At 36.8% G+C, this 25,224-nt stretch overlaps 2 protein-coding genes across 5 annotated transcripts; one reads left to right on the top strand and one right to left on the bottom strand.

The window, feature by feature from the left end:
* The first annotated feature begins 4,261 nt into the window (after positions 1-4,261).
* On the top strand, positions 4,262-14,242 carry LOC147869381 (dentin sialophosphoprotein-like protein). 4 transcript variants are annotated; one of them, XM_087328724.1, is made up of 14 exons: positions 4,306-4,473; positions 4,752-4,950; positions 5,651-5,768; positions 5,828-6,265; positions 7,681-7,904; positions 7,988-8,046; positions 8,128-8,196; positions 8,304-8,650; positions 9,287-9,361; positions 9,438-9,510; positions 9,559-12,220; positions 12,300-12,377; positions 13,466-13,580; positions 13,668-14,242. In XM_087328724.1, exons 4-14 carry the CDS (start codon positions 5,927-5,929, stop codon positions 13,767-13,769), a joined length of 4,143 nt encoding a protein of 1,380 aa, XP_087184850.1. In that variant the 5' UTR covers positions 4,306-4,473; positions 4,752-4,950; positions 5,651-5,768; positions 5,828-5,926; the 3' UTR covers positions 13,770-14,242. The 4 variants fall into 4 exon arrangements, with proteins under 4 accessions (XP_087184835.1, XP_087184850.1, XP_087184829.1 ...); XM_087328709.1 differs by having other exon boundaries at positions 4,262-4,384; positions 9,438-12,220; XM_087328703.1 differs by having other exon boundaries at positions 9,438-12,220.
* A 1,836-nt stretch (positions 14,243-16,078) lies between these two features.
* On the bottom strand, positions 16,079-24,845 carry LOC147869380 (protein TOPLESS-RELATED PROTEIN 2-like). Its single transcript, XM_087328693.1, has 25 exons — positions 24,535-24,845; positions 24,069-24,248; positions 23,429-23,542; positions 23,181-23,339; positions 22,880-23,060; positions 22,458-22,599; positions 22,203-22,324; positions 21,950-22,088; positions 21,762-21,871; positions 21,616-21,685; positions 21,450-21,523; positions 21,263-21,358; positions 21,072-21,167; positions 20,857-20,984; positions 20,519-20,753; positions 20,283-20,441; positions 19,865-19,969; positions 19,602-19,766; positions 19,395-19,505; positions 18,706-18,885; positions 18,445-18,573; positions 18,263-18,358; positions 17,612-17,800; positions 17,247-17,419; positions 16,079-16,810 (listed from the first exon to the last, which is right to left on the bottom strand). Exons 1-25 carry the CDS (start codon positions 24,612-24,614, stop codon positions 16,612-16,614), a joined length of 3,432 nt encoding a protein of 1,143 aa, XP_087184819.1. The 5' UTR covers positions 24,615-24,845; the 3' UTR covers positions 16,079-16,611.
* Between the last annotated feature and the right edge of the window lie 379 nt (positions 24,846-25,224).

The following is a 25,224-nucleotide window of genomic DNA, read 5'->3' as shown; positions in this document are numbered from 1 at the left end:
AAGACCATGTTTACAATTTTTTATGCATGTTGTTTGTCCAATACATCATGGCATTTGTCCAGTTTGACTTTTACAACCATGACATTTCATTAACAACTTCTGATCTTCAAATGGTTATGATCTCATTCCTACAATGATAGATTGTTTCACTAAGATGACACGTTTACTTCAATGCCTGAAGACTAAAAAGTAGTCGACAATCACTTGCTTGGGTTATATAGCGAGCATTCATGCATCATGGTTTCCTAGGTGACATTATAAGCAAGGGCAAGCAAAGTTTCATAAGCATTTTTGCCCTTGAGTTGTTTAGTAACTATTGTAAATTATCTTCTATCTGATATTCACATAGTGACAATCAAATATTGGAGCAATGTCTTCACAACCTCATCAATAATTCGCAATATTATGGAATGATTTCTTACATTTTTCAATGTTTGTTTAGAATAATTCAATGCATTATTCCAATGGATATATTTCTTTATTTGCAAATATAGGTAATCGCCATCATTGAGCAATGCTTGAGCACCATAAACTATCTACAAATCAAATGTGAGGATCGTCTAGTTCAACTCAGAAGGATTAAAGTTGAGCATTCATACAATTTAAGCAATAACAAAGCTTCACAGGAGCTAGTTGTAGGTTGTCATTGTTTAGACTTGTCATTATGGGAACCTATGATCCAAGTTGGGGATTTTATTTGGCTATTATGATGCAATCTAAATCCCATGTATCACTTTGGGAACCTCATGTGTCAAGCTCTATTCTAGATCATGTTGTTCCTTCCTCACCTCTCGCTAAACCGAAGTACAAGGTTGGAATCCAAGTTCATAAGTAACACGAGTAACAAACTATATGACACCTTGGATTCGTTAAGCTATATGTCCAAATGATCGAACTTGGGATCCTATAAAGAATCTCATTCAAGGCCCCAACTCAAGTGAGTTGTACGAGTCACAAGGCATGAAGTGGCACTTGTCTTGTCTATATAAAACTTCATCGCTAGGATGTCTTACTTTGCATAAGAATATTACATTGGGATATCTTGTGACATTTGCATATTTAGTCGTGTATATGTTCTCACTAATGTGACATTCTTCAACATTGACAACATCACCATGTCTTCGATGATAACCATGCATGATAGCCAAGCAACAATCATGCATGGTGGGTAGGTTATGACCATGCTTGAGCTATATAAAGTTATTTTCATAATTGAACTATTCAACTTTGATGTCAGCCTTTGGTGCACTGTTGTAATCTATTATTGGCTTCTGCCATTGTACCAAATCCCTTGAGCTAATCTATGACAATTTGTCCAAAGCATCCATTCTTGAAGCCTTTTGACCAGGGAAAAGAGTTACATTCCACATAAATGCCTTATCATCCATGGTGAGTATGGTTCTTGTCCAATAGGTCATGGGTGTGTGTAGTTTTCACTAGTTATATATTAAACCAAGGAGAGTGGATTTGCTTAATGATAGAGAGGGAAGTGTTGGCAATGATTAACGGTGTCAAAAAGTGTAGAAACTACCTTCTAGCCTTTCAACTTATTTTCTCGATGGACCATCAAACATTATAGTACTTGGTGAAAATACATGCTTGACAAGAGGACACATGCTCAACTAGTGATCATTATGCAAAGACCCAAGTTTTTTATTTTAATTATCAACAAACATTTTATGATTGATGGTTGAACATTGGATCCAAACTAATGTCTTCTTTTATAAATATTACAAAAATAAAATTATGTCCAAATAAGGTGATTCTAGAATGTTATAGACAATGGGAAAAATGTCTTTTGTTGATGGCCAAACACAACGTATGATCTTTTTAAAATAAAATTTACTATGATAGTTTATCAATCATTAAGATATATGCAATTTAGGGAACTGGGTAATCACGTTCGTCACGTTGTATTTGTAGTGATTAATATCACACGGAGAGTGATAAACCAAGTATTTATGGTAATTCACACTTTTGGTCAAATGCACTTGTAATTACTGATTTCATGTTCAAAGTGATAAACCATATATTTACACTAAGTCATTATTCATAGTTACATTTTTCTCTATTATGATGGCCTCGTGGTTGAACCCGATGGAGTGGAAAGATAATGATCAACCTTCATCCAACAATGGTTGTCCTCTTCCTTTCTTGAGTCAATGGGCCTCCACATAAGATGGAACAATTGCACCCCTACTAGGACTTGTATATAACATTCTCATTTGTAAAATTTTATAACTAATGGAATGAGTTTTTTTGGGAAAAAAAATTTCAAACTTGTCGCTTGAGAATTGAATACAAAACCATTCATTCGTTGCAAAACAAACCATTCATCGCAAATACATGTTTTAACTTTAGAAGCTAAGTAAATTGAATTGTGTGTGTAAGCAATAGTTTTGTTAGAAATAAATTTCAATTTTAAGAAGGTACTTTTGATGTCGTATGTATTAACTTACTAAAAGTATATACTTCAATTTTAGAAATTTAAGGAGGTACACATGATACCACAAAGCAATATTTTGTTTAAGGTAATGTTTATGCATTGTTCTTGGAACAAATTTTAGTTGTTTCACATATGAAACAATCTTTTTCCAAGGGAAGTAATGGCAAGGGTTCATGTAGTCCATGGGTTACACATTTGTATACAAAGGAGCTTATGGGCCAATATGTAGTCATCTTACTAAAAAAGAGTATGAAATTGACCATGTCAGCATTGGGAATAAAGCCAAGGGTGGAAAATGTACGTACCTTGGATGGTTGGGAGAGAGTTAACATCATGTATGTAAGACGTGACAAAGACATCACATGAAGAAAAGCTAATAAAAATACGCTTGCTAGACATAATAGTAAGAAACTAACTAGCGTTATGTCACTCTAGGTCATCAAAATTTGTTCATTTTATCAATATTTCCTTCTAAAAAGTCCAATAAGTTGAGAGGAGGTTTCACACTCTTTTTTTCCCGAGCATTGCTAATAAGATAAACATTTTGGAGATGCTAAAAAGGATATAGTAAACATGGAGTAGGGAAAAAAAACCCAAGTTAAATATTACTCAAGAGAAAAATGTGGTAAAAATTAACAGCGGTTAATTGAGCTCAATTCATATTTCTTTCTTGCTATAAATAATATTTGGCGCTAGCGAGTCCAAAGTGGGTGAACGTGTTAGTAAATAAGTACAAGTTTTTCTTGAACACCAGCTTGATGCATGACGACATCATCGCACATAAATGCACTAAAAAAGGGCAAACTAGTTGCGTAGGAGGATAAAGGAATACAAAAGCTAAAAACACACACAAATAATAAAGAGGGGAAAGATGTGTAGGTTTCAAACAATTATCCTGAGAAAAAAGAGAGGTAAGAAAACGCTGCATAGGGTTAGGTCAAGTCCATGTGGTCTTCCTGAGTTGATCCACTTGTTATCATAGACAACGAAAAAAAAACAACCAATGCCAACATACTAAGGACACTCATGCATGGAAAAATAAAACACTAACAAATATTTGTAGTTTGATAGGGGGAGCATTTTTCGGAACAAAGGGCACTTAACTCTGCATGGCAAGGCTTGACACACCACGACATCATCGAGTATAAATGCACTAAAAAGGGAAAGAGTAAAGTGCATAAGGTCAAAGGATTGGTTTTTTTTGCGAAGATGCTAAAATCAAAGACACTAATAAAAATGGGGAGGACTCGGGAATTAAAAAAAAAGAGAGAGGCCAGGTCACCCTAGTGGCATTGAGAAGCGATTGGTGAAAAGCGAGACATGACCAAGAAAGAAGGTTTGGACACACAATCAGGCCTATACAAACATGGCAAGGATGTAATCGAGAAAAGAGCAGGAGGAACAGATTCAGCAGTTCTTGAAGATCACGTGAAACCGGAAACCATAGCACGAGCAAGAATCAAGGGATGGGGCGACACCAGACAGACACATTCGGGTGAGGCGCAATGCATCCCGAAGGAATGAAAGAGCCCAAGGATCACTTTGCTTATTGCTTGCTTCTGTATGTATATGTATTTTGTGTGGTTGGCTTGGGTTGTGGGTATATGTGAAGTGAATTGCTTAACGATAAAACCAAAAATTAAAAATAAAAGGGAAGAAATTACCACCCCCGCGAAAATAACAAATAATACCAGGGTGGGGTAAAAATCTAACCATGGTTAAGTTAACACTGGGTTAAGTTAGAGCCATGGAAGAGAGAGAGAGAGAGAGAGAGAGAGAGAGAGAGGGCTTTTGTTGGGCGATTTTCATTCTTTCTTCTCCTTCTCCTTCTCCTTCTCCTTCTTCACTTTCTGACGCCCCCCCAAAAAAAAAGGGAAGGAAAAACAAAACACAAAAGGCGAGACCAAAAACAGCGCATCCATGGATCCTTTCACGAAGGTACTCTCCCAACGCCTGCTAAAAGCCTTGACATTTATTGATCTCAGAAGAATCTTCTTTCATTTTTCTGCTCTCATTGATCGCAAAAGGTATGAGGGGATTAACATTTCTTTCAGACCGATCTTCGTCCCTTTCTCTTTAGTTGTTAGTTTTATCTGCACAGTATGTGGTTGTTCAAAATAAGAACTTTTTGATGTGGTGATGACTTGGGTGTTTTTAGGGGGGTTTTATTTAGCCTTTTATTTGCTCTCATTATACGAACTCATGCTTTAACTGTATTTTTTATTAGAGATTGAGCTTCTATGATCAGATTTATGCACAATTTATCTTTCACATAAGTGATTTCATTGGATTTTTCTCCTTTCAGATAATTTGGCAGTTCATATATCTGTTATTTTGAGGGGCATCTCGAACTTCTATAATCAGATTTATTCACAATATCTCATTCCAGTAAGGACTTTGATGGGAGTTAAGAGAAATATCTTATGCAGACAGCTGATGACTCTGTTTTATCGAGGGAAAGCTGTAACTTCTGTGTTCTGATTTACTGACATTATCACTTTGAGGTATGTGGTTTGATCAAATTATGCACAATATCAGTGAATGATAGATAACTCTGTTTTGTTAAGGATCAGATTTATGCACAATTTTGTAGCTGTTCCATTGGGTCTGTGCATGGTATCTCTTACAGATGAACTGTTTGATTGGATTTATGCACAATATATTGTGGCTTCTGAAAACATTTGATTTTATTTATGCACAGCATCTCGTTCCAATAAGCCACATCGATCAAATTTATGCACATCTCTCTTTCAAACAACTGCGTAGTTGATAAACAAGGGAAAACTAAAGCTTTTTATGGTCATATTTATGCATAACATGCACTTTGTGTAAGTTTTCTCGAGTTTATTCACAGTATCTCTTTTAGGTAAGCAATTTCATTGGATCACTGCATAATACTTTTCAATAAGTAGTTTTATTGGTTTAATGCACCAAATCACTTTCAAACAAGCAGTTTAATCAGGTGTTTGTGCACCTTCGCATTCAAATAAGCCGTTTCATGATCAGGAAAGGATAAATTTCCATTATACTTCTATCATTGGAAAAAATTGGATCTGAGAATGGCACAGGTCAAAAAGTTTCGTGTAAGCAGAGTGAATATGATATTTTGAAACTCGGAGAGAGTGAATTGGATATTTTGAAGCTTGAAGTATGAATTTACCATACTGAGCTCTGAGATAAATATACTATTTTGAAACTTTGCAGATAAATATGGCTTCATTGAAGCTCTAGATCTGGAGATAAATATTATATACTAAAACTTTGTGGGTAAATACATCAGGTTGAAGGTCTGAGCATGCATATGCTATATTGAAGCTTTTGAGTGTGAACATTCTATATTGAAGCTCTGATGGAGAGAATGTGCTAGTCTGAAGCTCTGAGCATGCATATGCTACATTTAATCTCTGGATATTGAATGTGCTTTATGAAGTTCTGGGATAACCATGATGTATTGAAACGTTGAGCATCTTCTTTCCCATCATGTCTTCAAACAATAAATTTGCTCGTGGGGCAGCTCGGATACAGTTCCGCCCTTCTCAGGGTCAGAACCGAGGTCTTATGCCATTGCGCCCTTGCCCTGGTTCTTCAACTAAGAGGATTCCTCTGAGACAGGGGAAAGATGGATCTTCTTATCCAAGCACTGGAGGAACTATGACTTCTCAAGAAGAGTCTTTTCAACTTCTTCCGTGTTCGGTCCCTGCTGCAAGGCCATTTGCTATGATCATACGTCTTCAGCCTGAGATGCTAGAAGAGCTCAAGCAAGCAGAATTGGAGGGCCATGAATCGATGATAAAGTTTGGGGCATATGCTACTGGTCATGTGAGTTTATTTTACTCTCTTTTTCATGTTTCTTCTTTGAAATTATGGTGGTATTATTGAAGAAGTGCTTCCTTGCATAGTTTTGGTTATGGATATTGATGGGTTAATTTGAAAAACTCAGTAAATGCTTTTCATGTAGAAACTTGATTTGATTGGAATAACAACACAAGAGTGTTAATTCCTAGTTTAGAGATCTTCTCTAGCATAATTTAGTTGAATTTGATTGCATTACTCCTGTTCATAAATATGCCCTTACAATTATCCTGTAGAAGTATGTAGTAATGAAGTCCTAAATTCCAAATTGAGCATTAAATGTGAAAGTAATATAATGATACTTGCAGTTAAACACTTTTATCCAGAAAAAGGACATTCCTTTGCCTGCTTTGTTTCCAAGGCAGCATACTGAAAACAACTTTTTTTAAATCTCAATGTATACGTAATCTGAAAATTTAATCAATAAATGAGTTTCAGATATATCAGGATATGAATCTTCTTGGAAGCCACGGGAAACGTGTTACTTATTGGAACAGCAGAAATTTGTTGTTTTTCAGGAACTGTAGGCCTCATTCCAGAGTCTTGAAAATAGGCATGAAACCAGCCAACCTTGAGAATGATAAAGAACAATGCCTCCCTCTTTGATAGAAGGGTGATTATTAATGTCCTCGTTCTTATGACGGCAGTACTTTTCTTTGTGATGCTATAATAAATATGACCTACAAAATTGTACATTTTATAGTGACAATCACTTTTTAAACTTATTATGTGATTTAAATATATATCAATGGTAACTTTCACTATACTGAGGCACTGATTCCAAATGTGTAGCTTACTACATTAATAGTTATATATCATATGATACATGGATGGAAGTAATAGATAATATATTAGACTTGGTTGATATGCATTGGCTCTTAGGCTTCGAGTATTTAAAAGGATAAGCTGTGTCATAATGATCCATTGTCTAAGGAATTTGATATACTTAATGAAATACAATTGTGTATTCAAGGCACACAAATATTCATGTAGAAATATGTTAGCATGAGGCTGCCTTCTGATCTGAGTATATTCATCATTTTCCTTTTTTCTTTTAGATTTGATTTACAATGTCACATTGACTGAAAAGGTAGTAAATATGCAATGTATAGAATTTGTTCTTTGCGAGATTTTTAATTCTTATTTTATTATTCTCTTGAATTGATCTGATTTTTCTACATTTGTGATAAATATTTCTCTTAATGTTCAAATCATGAGCCCAAATTTGTCCTTTTTTTCTTGTCTTACATATGTTGTCAAAACATCTAGCCATGGCTTAAGCATAATTTGGTGATAAATGTTGGATAAAAAAATAAAAAATAAAACCTTAAGGTACCTCTATCTGTTGCTGACAATACTGGCACATTAATTTTCATGCTCAGGAGATAAAAGTGGGGTCAGAGACATTCAGTTTCTCATCGGCTCCTGAACCAGGAGATCTTTGTGATATTTATGAGCAAAAGGTTCAAGAGAATGGAGAAAATATTCTCATGGAGGCTGGATCGGCATGGCGGAAGTTGTCTGTGCAGCGTATCTTAAGTGCTACTGAGAAGGATCGTGTAAAGCAACGCACTGCTGAGGCAGAAAAACGGCAGAGACTACGCAAGTATGGATCAATTCTGCCTTTCCAATCCTTGCAGAATGTTAAGATAATGTTGTTTGACTAAATAGAAGAGATCTTCTATCCAGGTCCATTTTAGTTGATCCAAGCACTCAGAGAGTTATCTCATCGACCAGTGTATCTGAAGGTAAAGTGAGGTTGTAACATGCGGTGGTAGATGGAAAAGGAGCTGAGTATGAGCTACTGATTTTACATATATTGTGAACAGGCAATAGAAAGCTTCCACCCAAGATCACCAAAGAGCCTCCTCCTAAAAAACGTAAAGTTGCCAGTCCAAGTAAGAAACTAAGTTACTATTATATTTGGAGCATTCACTTTTACATCATTATGAATACTATTTAATTAGTAAGCATACAGTTTCTGATTAAAGCTGTTATGCTGCAGTTCCATTTCAGAATGACACATATCCTGTGAAGGGACGTCTCCTGACAGAGAAGTTGCCTATTCTGGAAAAGATAACCACACCAGAGATAATACCCATGTTCGAGAAGATACCTATAGTAGAGAAGTTACCAGTTTCGGAGAAGTTATCCATGTTAGAGAAGCTAAGTGTGCCAGAGAAGATATCTGGAGCCATGAAGGAAGATTCTCTACGAAAGGATGCGATTCAGAATCTGGATGTTTCCCTAGGAGCAGAAAGTGTAAAAAGTGGGTCAGCTGCAAACATGACAGACCTTCGCAATTTCTTAATATCTTTTCTGCTAGAGAATCCAAAGGGTGTCACTATTAAAGTAAGTATGCAATATTTTGTAGGGTCAGGTTTCATGTGTTGTTAGCTCTGAAAAGCAAGAGATGAAGCGTGATATGTAGCATGCATGTAAACATAGACCATTTGAACCTGATATGAACCACTCCAAGTTGTCTTTGTCTGTAGTAGCCCTCAGTGTAACATTTGGGTTAGATCATGATGTTCGTGTTTTTAGGTGTACAATTCTGTTTAATCAATATTAATTGCTGATGCATCATGTTGATGTGTTCTATTCACAGTGGTGTGTTTTTCTTTCCTTCTGCTTTCCTTCTGGTTTTACACTTTACATATCCATTGCTAGAGGGAAATAAGGGTAACCATTGTACAAGATCTCATGATGGTTTGGAAGGGAGCTCTTGATTTATAATTAATTATTTCCACTTGCAATTATGATTTTCTCCCTCACTATACATATAGGAGTTGATATCAATTTGTCTGTTTCCATACATTTGTTTAATTCTTATCTCCATCTGTGCATTCTGAGACAAATATGCACATTGCATAACTAACAATGATTCTTATGGCATCAATATATCACTACATTGTCTGTGCTTCATTGATTTTGGTTATCTATGTAGTCCTTAATTTGTTCAAAATTCAAGCGCGTTCTTTTATGCAGGCAATAGGAAAGGCTGTAGGTGAAGGGTTGACAGGTTCCCAGGACAGGAAAGTTATTGAGAAAGTCATCAACTCGGTAAATATATCTTTACCTATTAATTTTTGAATTATATACGATCATTGACTGAACCTACATGGAATTTCATGTATAGATAGCAACTTATCAAGCACCGGGGAGGTATTTACTCAATCCTGGAGTAGAGAAAGAGACTGTCGATGCTAATTCTGTCAGAGCTAAGGAAGTTGCGGTTTTTATCCCGCATGATGACGTACCTTCTATGATAATGTCACAAAGGGAATCTGTTGAAAAAAAAGAGTTATCAGCTTTACAAGAAAGGGAGGTGCCAAATTCTGTAAACGAGGATCTGGAATATGCATCACATAAGGAAGCTTCTGATGATAAGGAAGCTTCTGATGATGAGTTTATACAGCTCCTAGAAGATGATGATAAGACGGATCAAGAAAATTTTGCAAACCATAATTCAGCAGCCCATGAACCAAATGATATAAATGTTGATGGCTCTGGTTCCAGCAGTTCTAGTGAAAGTGGAAGTGACAGTGAGAGTGATAGCAGTGCCAGTGGTAGTAGTGACAGTGGAAGTGGAAGTGGAAGTGGTAGTGATAGTAGTAGCAGTGGTGAAAGTATGGATGAAGAAGTTGATATTATGAGTGATGATGATGCAGCGCACAAGGCAGATGTGAAACAGAAATTAAAAAGGGATATTAAGGGACATCCTAAGGAAGGTCAGTCTCTTGTGGCTGGAGAAGAGACCCAGGAAAACGAGTTCCTTGAAAGTAACTTGTCAGAACCAGCAGTAATATCAGGCCAAGAAAATGGCGACTTAATAATGGAATCATCAAAAACGCTAATGGACACTCTTTTTGGTATGGATGAAGCAGGTGTTGCAGCAGAGAGTTTTGTATCAAAGGAAGTGGCTAATAGCAACCACAAAATAATAAGCGCTTCCTTAGTATGTTCTCAAAATAATAAAGAACGAAGGGAGAATATTGATGTTGATGAAGGTGCCACCGGTCGGGCTTTAGGTAAAGATGAGCAAGTAGACATAGATACCTTAGGAATTGAAAATACTTTTGCGGTATCAAAAGATGCAGGTAGTGATAGGGCATTCGGAAACAAATTAGTTTTCAATGTATCTCAACCTGAGCGCCACAAATTCACGTTGACACATCGTAGTAAAGACACAGACAGAAAGAAAATGATGGCGTCTGAAGGTGATTCAGATAAAAAAGAATATAATAAAGGCAATGGAAGTAATGATAAGTTGGCAGTTATGGGAGCTAAGCAGGGTACACAGAAGTCTAATAGAGCTACATTTGAGGAAACTGGTGCCAAAAATCACTCAATCAAACCAAGCACAGACACAAAGAAGTCCATACCAAAGAGTACAAGGACAGAAGAATTCCATGAAATAGCAAGGGTATCATCCGAAACCCCAGCAAGAGTTAAGAGTCCAAGAGAAGTTGCTAAGCTTTCTGACAGATTTTCAGACCCAAGAGAGTTTGAGGAACAATCTGTAATTGTAGATAGCACTATAAAGAAAGACATGGCAAACGGAGAAAGGGTTGTAGAATCCAATAAATTAGGGGTGCCACTTGTTAAACATAACAATGAAAAAGAAGCACAGCAATGGCAGCAAAGGGATGCTCGAGACCGTGGTTTGACTAGCAATGTAAGTACACATCATACTTTGAAGGATTTTGATCAATTAGTTGGCCAACAGGATAGAGACCCCGTGAAAAAAGTGAATAAGGAAATCCTAAAAATACATGGACCGAATAGACAATCAATTGGATTATCTGAAAGAGTGAGGCTTGATATTGAAAAGGCAGAGAGGCCACTGAATAATGTGGGATCCAGTAAAAGAAGAAATTCTATCGGGAAGGGTCCTCAAAAAGAGGTAGAAACAATGGGGAGACTTGCTATAGGAGAGTTTTCCAAAGAAACTGCAAATGTGGACAGGGCTAATGGAGACTCATGGCAATCATCATATTCTCAAAACAGGAATGAACCAAATAGGGTTATGTCACATGATTTTGAATTGGGAGAGTTTAGAGATGTGCCCTATGAAAATGATGTAAGAAAGCCCAGCTCACGTGCCGAAGAAGATAAAGGCAATGGACCTACTGAAGCTACAAGCAGGGGTGTTGTCCAGAGGAAATATCTTAGCCCTGACATCAATAATGAAGCAAGAAAATCCAGTTCACGTGCTGAAGAAAGTAGGGGCAATGGACCTTCTGAAGCTATAAGCAGGGGATTAGTCCAAAGGAAAAACCTAAGCCCAGATGTTAATGAACTAAGAAAACCAGATTCACGTGCTGATGATGCAAGGGGCAATGTACCATCTGAAGCTACAAGTAGGGCATTTCTCCAGAAGAAAAACATAAGCCCGGATAGTGGCACCATTCATGCTCCTGATAGAAAGCCACAATATGGCTCTAGACATTCTCCTCTTAGGGATCCAGATGATCCACGAGAAAGTATACATGATTCAAGAAACACAAAGAGGAGAATTGAAGAGAATGGAAGCTCAGATTCTGGTAGACGAAAAAAGAGATCTGGAATTTCTGAAACTGTGCAATTGCAAGGTTGTAGTAAGGAGTGGCTCAAAGAGACTTTCTTTGAAAAAGGGAGATTCAATTCACAGGAGGTTCAAGAGCATGCTGTAGACAATTCCAAATATGCTATTCCTCAGAAGGCCACCAAAGTTGGTGAACTGGGAGACAGCAAGGGGCCTCATTGTAGCAAGGTTAAGCTCACCCAAGGACATGCTTCAGCGAATGGATCTTACAGAGACAATTCTAGTATTGAACGTCTCTCACATTCAACAAGAAAACAGGCTACTGGAATTGTAAGGGAGCTGGCAACCTTGGGCCATGCCTCCCATCTACGAGGGCCAATTCAGAACTTTCAAGAGTATGCACTAATCTGGATCTGAGCCTACTTCTATCAACTTCTTGTGCATTAACTAATATGACATATGTGTTCCTTTCAGATACAAGAAGTACAGTGATGAATACAAAGAGAAGTATTCAAAGTATCATCAACTTCATCTAGATATAGAGGCTTATAAGTGAGTCTTCAAAGCAAATATCTCTCTCTACACTTTCAAGTTATTTTCTTCCAATAGCTGTGTGCTGGGTCTCTATTTTCTCATTTATTTGAGATGTATAGATTTCACGTTCCCTGTAAATAGGGTACACCCACTAATAGTATAAGCCACTTCAACGATATGCAAGGTCTGGACGTATATTTTATGTCAAGAAATTCAGCATTTTATTTAAGGTATTATGCTGGATTTTCTGGGTTCTGGGTTCAAATTGGTACTGTTACTAGCCCATGACTCTTATATACACTTTTTTGCCGTTACATTCTGTTCCTAGCCCAGACAGAACAAGCATTACTTCAGTTCTAAGATTCGTGTAGCATTGAGTACCTGTTTCTATAGTTCTCACTTGATGACAAAATTGCCTGTGATTTTCCAAAGGGGTTTGACTTGGTTAAAACCTGAAGCAAAAGAAATATGATATCTCCTATTTCTGTTAAAAATTATATACTCATAGGCACTACATACACCACATATTTTATGTATTTATGGAAATAGTTTTTCTCTTGTTAGGATTCATTGATGATGCTTGTATGTGTGACTTAGCAGCAACGGTATCAGAAACTGTGCTGAATGCATATATACACAATTAAATGCCCAGTTGAATTATGTCTTTAGATTCACCCCAATTATTAAGATTGTCTTGAGAGAAAATATGTAGTTTGAAATAAGATAAAAGGAATATCCTTCTGAATGTGTATAGGGAAAAACTTGAACATGTCAGCCTCTGAGGGATTTAAAGTGTAGTTTGGATTGAGATGACTATGACCATTTTTTTGAATGGGCTTACCCCATGATGTTTTGAATATGGAGAGCAAGTTTTTTTCTTCATTAATACATTGAGAGTTTTTTTTCTTCATTGAAATACTTCGAAATTATTTCTGCCTATATGATACATCATAAAACTTGGCAAGGCTTGAATTTGTATAATGTTTATTGTATAGTGTACTTGTTCATTCCCTCTACATTGTCTTCTTTGAATGAGCAAATGAAATATAGAAAAGTAAGAATAAAAGTGCTTAAAATATCTGATTTGGAAGAGCATCACTGTGCAGGAATGACTTTGAGATTTTCAGGAAGGACATCGAACAAGCAAAGCGTAAAAATGATGAAAAGAAATTATTATATACATATGGCAAAGTTAAAAAGGATTACTCGCTCAAGCGAAAGGTAATGTCTGGCTTTTGTTTTTTTGTTTTGAATGTGAATTTCATATTTTTAAGCAACAATGTGCTTTTCTGACTCTTTTGAGTACAGAATCGCAAACAAATGTATGAAGAATTCCAACTGCTACATGAGGAACTGATAACAATCAAGAATAGATGTAAAGAATATGCTGAAAAGGTTGGACAAGGTTGAAACGTTATATATTCTCATGTGTAGGTTTTTCTAAAATGCAACTGCGAACTGTATTCAGGTGTTATTTTGGTAGGGATTGAAGAGTTATCTCTCGTTATTCTTTGTTCATGATCTCTCCTTGAATTTTCTTTCCACGAGGAAGAGAACTGAGAAAGTTAATGCCAGAAGAAGGCTTAACTAATTTAGTCATTGAGTGTAAAGTGCTACGCGTTCGTTTTTTTTGCAATGATGGTTACCGGCAAAACAGGTCAAATGAGACTGCCCTGTGATGCATTTGTAAAATGATCTCTGTCAGAGTAGTATAGTAGTAGGACATCCTTTGTACAGAACCAATTTTGATGTGATGACTCCTTTCCTGGATAATCTGTACAATTAAAACAGAAGTAATTTTTGTGTGTATATTAGCGGTGGACTACCTATTAATTGGATAATCTGTACAATCAAAATTGAAGTAAAATTTGTGTGTATATCAACTGCAGACTATCGAGTAACATTATGTGGTACTACATATGAAATTGTTTTTGAAAACCGCTACAATCACTTTAATTACAGACTCTTCCTTTGGAAATACCATCTTGAGCTATTTAGTCAACATGTTACTAGCAACCTTCAAGAGAATTCAAGTTTAGTTTAGAAATGGAGAAATATTGACTCAGTTACCTCATGTTTACAATGGAAGATATTGCCAGTATCAATGTAATGACATGGGATCTCATGTTTATAATGGAATATATTGCCAGTGTCTTATGTACTTACTCAGTGCCCTCGTGTTTACAATGGAAGATATTGCCAGTATCAATGTAATGACATGGGATCTCATGTTTATAATGGAATATATTGCCAATGTCTATGTACTGACTCAGTGCCCTCGTGTTTACAATGGAAGATATTGCCAGTATCAATGTATTGGCTCAGTGCCCTTGTGTTTACAATGGAAGATATTGCCAGTATCAATGTACTGACTCGGTGCCATCGTTTTTACAATGGAAGATTTTGCCAGTATCAATGTACTGACTCGGAGCCATCGTTTTTACAATGGAAGATTTTGCCAGTATCAATGGAAAATTTTGTCTACTTTTCTTGTCAACTTTGGATAACACTGCCAGTATAAAAATATTAACTTGATGAACATGTTATCAATCTCCTATATCAATCTAAAATTAAAAGAAACGTCATTCTTAACACTTTAAAGCTGATGCTCTAATTTCTCAGCCAATGGGTTTTGAATACTTGTGCCATGTATGAACTGGCCTCACATGTTGCTCTGTAATCTTGTATAATATCTCTAAGATTGAAGATGTCTCTCTACCAGTTGCATGAAATTCAAGACTGATGGAGAGAAGTCAATAACATGAACATACAGACTCATGGATGTCTTTGTAATCTTATTATCTCTAGAATTGAATATATATGTATTTATTCTGTGTTCTATGCAGATTGAGAGAAGCAAAGTCAAAAACCATGAATTATACATAGATTAATGGATGTCTTTGTCCATCACACATCTAAATAAAACGTTCTTAATTAAAATCATAAGTTTATCACATGTTGGGCAACAACAATGAGCACCGGACATATAATATCAATGACTGAAGACCAATGCCATACATGGTGCCAAGTATGTATATCAAAGATTACACACAAGAATCCAAATCATTCTTCTGCTTTAGCAAAGAATATTCGTATGTCAGCTGCTAAGGTGCAGCATGTCACCGAGTAAATTCAAGGTTGTTCATATGAAGAAGCACTTGCAGCATCTGAATTTATGCCTTACAAAGCATGTTATATGATATCTCAATTGGTTCTTTCCGCAGTGGCAAACAATACTAGTAATCTGGGATTCAAGAAAACCAACCTGTTCATTAGTGAAATCCGAGTAGATAATTCCACTTATCTAAAGAGGTTTCGACCCCGGGTTCAGGGTTGTGGTTATCCTATAAGGAAACCCTAGAGAGAAGCACCCCTTCATTGTTTCTTTATCAAAACTCCATGCTATTAATGGTATTACACTTTTTTAGTCATGTTCAAATCTCCACAACATACAATCCATTCATGTAGAGAGAATAGTGGAGCACTAAAATGCATTCCCTTGCCAATGATTGAAGCCAGGTTTTAAGATATCAAAGAAACAAAACTCCAATGAAAATAGAAGTGAATGCAACATCAAAACAATATTCACTTATAAGCTGTGTTCACGTCGTCCTTACAAAATCTCAAATCCCACTCACCACCATTATCATCATGGTTTCTAAGTGAATGGGAAAAATGATTGCTTTAGTCCCATGTAACAATATTCTGAGCATATAACATGTCAAAAGAACCTCAGATCAAATTATGTATATCAAAAAACATATTCAGACATTTGGCTTATTGTATTTATTACAAAGTTCATCTCTTCTGATAGTTGCAACAGAAATCTCGTACATGGATGATTTGTTTTTGTACCTGTTACATAGTCCTGAAAGTCTCTTCCAGAAATGTGTAAGCAATCTTGAATGAGTATGTGGAACCACACATCTACCCTCAACAAGCACCGTATAGTCGGTGATATCACAATGCTCTGCTCTTCCCCTCAATATAGTGCTGAGCAGAAACCTAAGCAAGTTAAATCCTAGTGTACAGTAATGGAGGGATATATCTTTATATATAACGGCTCCCACATCCCGCTGTGCTGCTGCCTTCGCTTCTTGAGCAAATGTTTGATTTGATCTCATATGGAGCAATAAGTAGGGGAAAAAGAGATTGCAGCCATTTACAGTAGCGTAGAGCAGCAGGATGATTCCCATGGCTTCAGTATCCATCATCAAACATGAAAATTTTAATGGAATATGTATATAATATGTCACCGTGAAGATTGATCGGCAGTTGGGTTCCCAGGTACTGATGCTGCAGTGGCATTGCTCACAATGGGTGGAGAGACTCCCCAATTGCCATCACATTCCAAAGGCTCTATCACTGCTACACTACCATCAGACAGCCCAAGGGCAAACTGACTTGGTTCTGTTGGATGTGATGCAACAACCAGAGGAAATGCTGTAGAACTGCAAGTAGAAAGATTATGCAGTCAAGCTTCCTAGGCAAGGTTTATTTCCTCCACATGTGAATAATATTAAGTAACAGTAGAATGACAACATCATGCTCACTGGTAAATTGTCTTTCCACATGTATGCATTACTAGTTATTACACACAAATACTAATAACAGAATAGACTGATAGCATGCTTACCTATAGTTGCTTTCCCACATATATGCAATAATGTTTATTACACAAATAATAATAACAGAATTTAATGATAGCATACTTGTAAGTTGACTTCCACATATATGTAATAATGCTTATCAAACAAAAATACTAATCAGAAAATGTACTAAGTTACATTTTGCCACATTTATGCAACAAGACTGGTATACAAATTAATCCTGATAACAAAAATAAACTGAGACTACAATTGACAGTAGTTTTGTTTTAAGCATTGCCTGCTGATGCCAGCTGGCAAATACGCAGATGATGCTAACCGACACCTTGGTCTTAATAAATCTGCATCAAACACCCCGACTGATCCATCAACAAAGCTAGCATAGACAAGTTGGCTATCACAGGAATATGTGGCATTGGTCAGCGAAGATGCCATTGCATCACTAGGAATCCACTGCACATTATTCATATATTTAGCTCCAACAAAATGAGTATCCCTAGTGCTCATCTTACTAAGCAAAATCTCAGCAATAAGCTACTTTTAAATCTCAAAAATAAGAGCATCTGCATTTATATGAATCTTGATTTGACATCTTAAAAAAAATAAAATTGTTTAAAACCAGATATCTATACAGTTCCTGCTAACCTGTCTGATCCGTTCAAGTTTGGACATATCATAGATAGCCAGATGGCTTTCATGAACTACTAAAAGCCGGACATGGTCATTGTGAAACTGAACTCGTGTATCACATGAAACTCCTGCAGGCCGGCCTAGTGGAATCTGTAATGCCTTGGTTCTTCGTTTCTCCCAACTATCTGTACTCCATATACACAACTACAAAAGGAAACAAGACACTAAATTCCTATTAGATTTTCAACGCCCACCATTTTATCTAACAAATCATTGCTCATAGGTACACAATATCTTATTAAAAAAATCATAAATTCAAATTTAAAGATGATGTGCAGAGTTAAAGGATGTGGCTTTTACAACCCTAAAGTTGTGGGTTCAAATGTTGTGTTCATTATAAACCGTCTTCTTATTTTTAGTTTGTGATCATGCAAAATACACTGCTCAGTATAAAATAGTTCACATTTTTAGTCTGTGATCATGAGCACTATCAGTTTGCCATAAAACCATGGTTTTCAAATTCACATTCCATAATCTTTGAGTTGAAAAGTATAGTTGCGCCTTTTATTAGCACTGTATATATTACAGATAGATGCACCAACAGCCACATGCTGTAATCATGGGCATAGACATACCACACATGTAATTATTGTTAAGAGTCATTACCTGTTCATCAGCTCCAGAGGACACCAATACATTAAGAGAGTTGGAGAAAGCTAAGCCAGTTATTGCCTTATGGTGTCCTTTTAGAGTACTCTTGACCTGGAAAATATAGCAATTTCCAAGAATACGTGAGTCACTGACACATCTGCGGAAATTTATGCTATAAATTAGTTCATTTTTATTACCTCATCGACTCGGACATTGTAAATCTGGATGGAAGAGTCCTCCATCCCGACTGCAATTATATTATTGTCTTGCGGATGAAATACAAGAAATGTTGCTGCTGGAGGAGGTTGCATAAATGTTGTCATAACCTGTTAAATATGCATTAATTGAGATTAGAAAATCAAACATGTGCAAAGCACAAATGGTTTAAAAATTTTGTACTTGCTGTTTCTGTTTAACAACGAGAATGTTAAATATGAGAACACTGGATTATTCATTACTTTGAATGTCATCATGTTGAACAAAGATACTTTTCCACCAGAGGCTGACATAACATAAGAATCATTTTTGGACAGTGCTATACATGCTGTGGCATCTTCAGGATTTGTCTCACTGATGTCATTTGTCATAATAATTCCACTTGCTGGCTGCCACAGCTGAGGGACCACACTTGCAGTAGCCTATAACAAAAGGTTGAACTTTAGGATTCAACAAGGATGAACCAAAAACAGTTTTTAATTGAGGCAGAGCTCTCTCAAACGGACACCTGCATGAACCTCCTTCTAAGGTCATCATTACATTCAAATTCATATACAGGTAAACATTGAAGTGTGAGAGTATCTTCTTGTAGAACAGATCCATCCTAAATATGTAAGTGCATTAAATTTACACGTAATGGCTAATAATAGTTAGTGTGATCCATTATATTACAAAGGCTTCCAATGTTTGCTCTACAAATCAATACTGAGATGCTGTTATCTCAATGACAATAGTATAAAAAACATAGTAAAAGTTTATTTGACAGCAGGAAGGCTGTATAATGAAACAACTTGTAGAAGAAGAATGTAAATTGTTTTGGTTACTTGATGGCATCTTGGTTAATACAAGGCTCACATACACGTCTACTAAATACTAACCACAGAGAAACCAAAAAAAGAACAAGAAGAGAGGTCAACCGAAACATATTGACCTTGGATACATGGCTGCGCTCATTCACTTGCCATTTCCATAACTTGTGAACAGCATTTGAACAAAGAGCCAAGACAGCACTTCCAGCATTAGTATATAGTAAACGAGCAATCTGTGAATTCCAACGAATTAGAAAAGGCAGATTCATATCATCGGAAATGAAATCATACGGTTAGCAAGTCTCTTGGCTAAGGTCAAAGATATGTACTTTTGTTGTTTGCAATGTATCTGGTAGCCTCATAGATCTACATTGCGTTGATTCAGTAATTTCAGTCATTTTCCATGCCTTGTTTTTGTCAGAATTTTCATCGACAATCCTGGGCTTTACATCAGTACTCCTGATAGTATCTATTCCATTCTGAATTGGAGGAAGCTGGAAAGAAATGGGGGTTTACCAAGTATATGAAATGCAAAGGGAAAAGGAAACAAGTAGAGATATATACGGAAGAGAAAACACATTCTAGCACTTACCAAGCCAGAAACAGTAACTGTCAAAGGCACTCTATCAATTAGACCTGGACCAATGCCAGGAACAACTGAAGCACCTCCTAATGATATCGAGTTCACTGCAGACGTCTGCACAAGGGCGTTATGAAACATCCAAATAACATAAGAGTAGATGAGAGTATACCAATTGAAAACTGTACATAAATTTCCAAGGGACATTTATACAACCATACATAGTACCCAAATGGACTTGTTTCTCAGCTCTAGAATTATCTAAGTCTTTTTTTTCTTATATATGGGAGTCTCATCATGTTGCATGTATTAGATGATGGTTGTAGCCTTTGGTTGCATGGATCATTTTAGTCTTTTGTAGAAGTTAACACCTCATTCCCATTCTCCAAAAATTCATAGCAAGGAAATAACTTTCAAGTAAAATAGAAACCTTAGCATCTGACTGTCCCCTTGATACATCAAAGGCGCGGCTCTCTAGCATCCTGAGAAGGCGCATGCCATCAGCATTAGCTAAAATCTTGATTCCATTATCATTTGTGGTAACAGCCAGCAAAGACCCATCCTTGTTGAAGCGGAGGTGTGGACTTCCCTGAGGCAGAATGTAAATTTGCAAACTGAAATCACTGATCCATGAAAGTGGTTTCAATTTAGCTCTCATATACTCACAAGTAATCCACCATCTGCATCCGTTGTTGTAAGAATGCTTGTATTATCCATATCCCAGAATTTTATCTGGAATTCATCACCAGCAGCTAGAAAGCGATTCTTTGTGGTATCAAACTGAACCACGCCTAATGAACGCTTGCGAAATCCCCCATATGTTCTCTTTATTGCCCCTTCACTTTCATTCCATTCCACCAGATATGACTCTAATTCTTTGCTTGTTCCACATGAAAACAGTCTGTTTGCAAGAACTCCAACACAAAAAGCATTGAATATACAAGGTTTCAGAAACCACTATGGATCAAAGGTCTTAAACTATTTCAAAAGAGTGTTCATCTGACCTTTGGCCATCAGCACTGTAAGCCATGGTAGTGCACCAGCGTCCAGGTGCATCATAATCCACCCGAGATCCCATATGATCATATAGCCAAGCTTTAATTTTTCCATCAATTGCAGTAGAGAATATGAACTAAGGGCAGAAACAACTTTGCATAAGTTAGAAACCACAGACAGCTTTAAATGTTATTAAAGACACTTGGTTTTGAGGGGTGAGAACCTGTATGTTTTCTTTTTGATGAGGGCACACAGAATAGACTGGTGCTTCATGCCCCTCAAATGTATATATTTTCTGACCGGTAATTGCATTCCACACCTTTACCCCATAGTTCAGAAAACACACAAGCTTCAGTTGAGCTGCATTCATCAAGAAAAATCCAAGAGAGACAAAAAAGGATAAGTACGTCCAACCTTTATCATCATATCGTCACCACACGTTACAATACACAGCTGCTTGTTGGGATGAGAAAATGCCAAATCATTCACTCCTCCCATGTGTGCGTCAATCTAATAGAAAACTCTAACCCTGAGACAAATATTTTTAAAAACTCCAGTAAAATGCAACATATTTACATTAATCAACAAATGAACTACCAACCTCTAAATGTGGTCGTAGGTCACTTCTTCCAGAATATTGGTAGATTTGAACTATGTGTGTAGAAAAAGCAACCCCTGTATATAATGACATAAGATGTGGTACAGTAGGTATGGAGAACCATTCATCCTAATTCATAAGACTTTAGATTGTACAAAGAAAGAATTACCTATGAAAGTTCCATCCGGACTCCACATGTTTCGATTCACAGAGATAACAGGATCTTTGACAAGAGCATTCTGATTCCAAACTACAAATATCAGAGCAACTTTTTGGGGTTTTTGTCTTATTTGAATTGTTTACCAGAGGTGTTACCTTCAATACAGCATTGCATGTAGATATATCCCACAATTTGAAAGGTCTTAAAGCAAGTCTTTCTCTAGAAGAAACCTCCCATACTGCAATCTCTCCAACATTGGTTCCAACTGCAAAGAAGAGAGGAATTCAGATGGTTTTTTATCCAAGCACAAAACACTGTATCTTGAACTAAATCCAATTCTCACCAAGCAATATAGTCTGCTCTGATGGATGAAAATCCATGCTTTTCACATTAGAGCACAGATTCAGTATCCGAGCCACTACTTTTGGAAGATCATCGGATGTATATGTATTCGATGGAAGATTAGAAACTGGACATGTGATCTGGAAGCATCAAAACACTAATTTCTAAGAAAAGAGGCAGAAGCATCCTTTCAAGCACAGGTGCCAACAATATTTACTTGAAGAAAGAACTAAGCAAATAGTTTATTTACTTACCTCCTCGAGAGGCTGACCAGAGGGGCGAGCTCGCTTCATAAGGTGCTCAGAATCAGCAGTCTGGTAGTCTAAGCCTGGGGCACTACCACCTGGGGGTGTTCTGGGTCTTTTAAGCAATGAACCTAATGGATACAAACACACACAATGTATATCCCTCAACATAGAGTCTAGAGGCCATTTCATACATATAGCATTGCTAAATGTACATCATAGAAGGAAAGGTTGTTTCTTTCATTTTCTCATGAGATTTCCGACCTTGATTTGGCGGGCTGATGTTGGCAATACTAGGTGGTCCAACAACAACAGCTGCTTGTGGTGCTGATGGTGATGGGTTCGGATTCGCCATCCAACCTGCTAATGGGCCTGCAGATGATGTAGCTGGTGGAGGAAATGGTTGCTGAAATGAAAATGACCATTATATTTACAGGACATGTGTGTATCCTTATTAATGTGCTACTACGTGAAGCTTTCATATACTAAGTGCAATAAATGACTCATCAAAATCAGATTGATTATGTTACTTGGTTTTAGTAAAGTGTCTTATGCTTATTTGTTCTACAAAAGTCTATGCTAAATTATATTGAAAACATTAATGTTATAACAAGATTTTTCGAAATCAACGATCTCTAGAAGCTTTTAACATTATTTATGTGCAATAAGAGCACGTAATCACATACTCCATGTACACCGAGAGGTGGAAAAGCTCCTTTTGGGATCCCTCCTGCAAGAGGATTGATTGGAGGAGGGGGACCAGGACGTGCTCCATTTGGAGAAGGTCCACAAGAATGATCTGTGAAAAGTGTTTTAATGTCGGGATTGGGTCGAGGGTTCTTACACAGCTGGTGTTGCCAATTTAAGCTGTGGAGACCAACACACAAACCTTTACCAAGTTAACATAAAAGTTCGTTCACTTTAGATATTATATGGAGAAGTATACTTACTTATTACGTAAGTATAGAAAATGATAAGGGTAGGCACCTTTGATTAATCAGTGTTCTCAATCGCGATGGTTTCAAGACAGGGAAAGTAAGCTTATCCCGAAAGAGAGGGTTTGCTTCAATCAATTTCTTCAGCTCGAGAAGCATGATATTCCTGGCTGATTTAGTGTCACCATACTTGGAAAGTTGCTCATTTTCCCTGAACAAATTATTCAAAAACTTCTTGGAGGTGAGGCAAGATAAACAATACACAGGATGAAATTAAAAATGAAGGAAAGCAAAACATGCCTGAAATTGTCTAGGGTGAGAAGTTGAGTGATTTCCTTGAACAAGTCCTCATTGAAAGCCGAGAAGACCTTGAGGTCCTTTACCAGGATTTCCACAGCCTTGGTTCTGTTCTGACTGTGTAATACCATTGATTGAAAGCAAAGACAAGTTATCAACAGCATCTTTCTACAGTAAAAGAAGTTATAAAAGGAATTTCTCGTCGTGATGAGATTATATAGACAAGTTCTAAAAGCCGGTTCACAGTAGTGATCAGATGATAGGATCAAAGGTCCCCAGGAAAAGGCATTTAGATGTGTAAGAAAACAAGTTGTAATTAAAAAAACACATCTTTGAAGCACATAAGGAACATCTGCCACTTACTCAATATTAATGTTTGGGCGAACTTATGGGTTATGAAACCTTAAAATTGTAGAGATTAGGACTTCCCAGTATTTAGCTTATTTTTAGGTGAATATCAGTTATATTTCTTTAATTTATTGTCGAATTCAGTGAATATTTCAAAAAATATTCACCATAAAAATAGCCAAAAATCTCCAAAATCCTTGATATATAGCCATTAGATTATGAAGGGGCCCTAATTTTTCCCTTGGTTGGAAGGGATTATAAGGTAGATATAAATTCAATTTCTTTTTTCTGATACCTGTCTAAGGCCTCAAGGTACTTTTGCTTTCGGATCTCAAAAAAGATCTTATTGGAGTATCTATTATCATCCACTTTGGTGAATCCAGAGAGGTATCTCTCCACTTCATCCCACTCCCCAGCCTGAGCCTGATCTTCAAAGTACTTCATGTTGAAAAAGAAGCCAGATTCTTGCTCAAGCCTAATGGATATCATGAAAGCATAGATCAAGAAAAGCCAAATTCTATCTATCTGTATAGCATGGTGTGGAAAGGAAAAATAAAAACCAACGTAAAATAAAGTGAGTCAGTAAATGGAACATGTACGAATGTCTCTATGGGAGACTCAAAGAAAGAAATTATACAACTCAGAAAATTGATTGTGTCTTCTATGAGAAAAATGATATAAGTATGCTGCCTAAAGTGGGTAATTGGATGTGGCGAGGCTGCGAGAGGAGAGCCGGACAAGATGAGTTTCTGTAAACTTACTTGTGGACTGTCTCTTTGAACTTTTCTTCGTCAAGGAACTGAAGGATGAGGAAGACAAGCTCTCTGCTGAGCGAAGACATGGCTATCGATGATTAATGATGTTCTAATGGGTTGTATTTGGAAAGAAGATGAAGACGATGATAACAATGCGGGATTTTTTTCCTTCCTTTTTTGAAAGAGAGTGGAGCTTTCTGTCTATCTCTCTGCAGAAGACGAGGAAAAAAAGAAGTCAGAAATTTGATAATTGAGATTCAAACTTGGATGCAATTAAGAAAGTCACACCCACAATAACACGCACAGAAGTCTCTTTTCTTCTTCTTCTTCTTCTTCCCTCTATCTCTCTCTGGGGATAAATTTACTTTTATTTCTATCTGCTTCTTTCTCTCAGAGATAGTTAATACTTTCTTCTCTCTCTCTCTCTCAGAGAAGAGAGAAATATAAAATCTTATTGGAAACGTCAAATAAAGAAACAGAGAGGAGAAGCAGGTCACCCGTACCTTTGAATTAAGGGCCGCTTTCTGCACAGAAAATATGAAGACAAAATTTAGAAGATACCATCCCCCCGCCCCCCCCAACTTCTCCCTTCCTTCCTTCTCTGCCTAATTCTGATTCATCTTAAAGTGAATATTCAATGACCTCTCTCTATCTCTCATTAATAAGAACGAAAGTAGACACGAGAGAAGAGTCAGA

This window comes from Azolla caroliniana, unplaced genomic scaffold (genome assembly GCF_043228905.1).
Source record: "Azolla caroliniana isolate FFs.n. ecotype wild unplaced genomic scaffold, voAzoCaro1.0.p SCAF_1, whole genome shotgun sequence".
Classification (NCBI taxonomy): Eukaryota; Viridiplantae; Streptophyta; class Polypodiopsida; order Salviniales; family Salviniaceae; genus Azolla; species Azolla caroliniana.
The sequence above is the reverse complement of the archived record's forward strand: the minus strand, read 5'-3'. Positions and strand labels throughout refer to the sequence as shown.

Excerpts from the sequence above, each read along its gene's own strand:
- LOC147869381 (XM_087328709.1), top strand. The coding sequence starts at position 5,927 with ATGTCTTCAAACAATAAATTTGCTCGTGGGGCAGCTCGGATACAGTTC. Across the intron at positions 8,197-8,303 it reads ACGTAAAGTTGCCAGTCCAA|TTCCATTTCAGAATGACACA; the intron begins GTAAGAAACTAA and ends GTTATGCTGCAG. Across the intron at positions 12,221-12,299 it reads CCAATTCAGAACTTTCAAGA|ATACAAGAAGTACAGTGATG; the intron begins GTATGCACTAAT and ends TGTTCCTTTCAG.
- LOC147869380 (XM_087328693.1), bottom strand. The coding sequence starts at position 24,614 with ATGTCTTCGCTCAGCAGAGAGCTTGTCTTCCTCATCCTTCAGTTCCTT. Across the intron at positions 24,249-24,534 it reads TTCAAAGAGACAGTCCACAA|GCTTGAGCAAGAATCTGGCT; the intron begins GTAAGTTTACAG and ends GATATCCATTAG. Across the intron at positions 20,442-20,518 it reads ATGCAGATGGTGGATTACTT|GGAAGTCCACACCTCCGCTT; the intron begins GTGAGTATATGA and ends ATTCTGCCTCAG.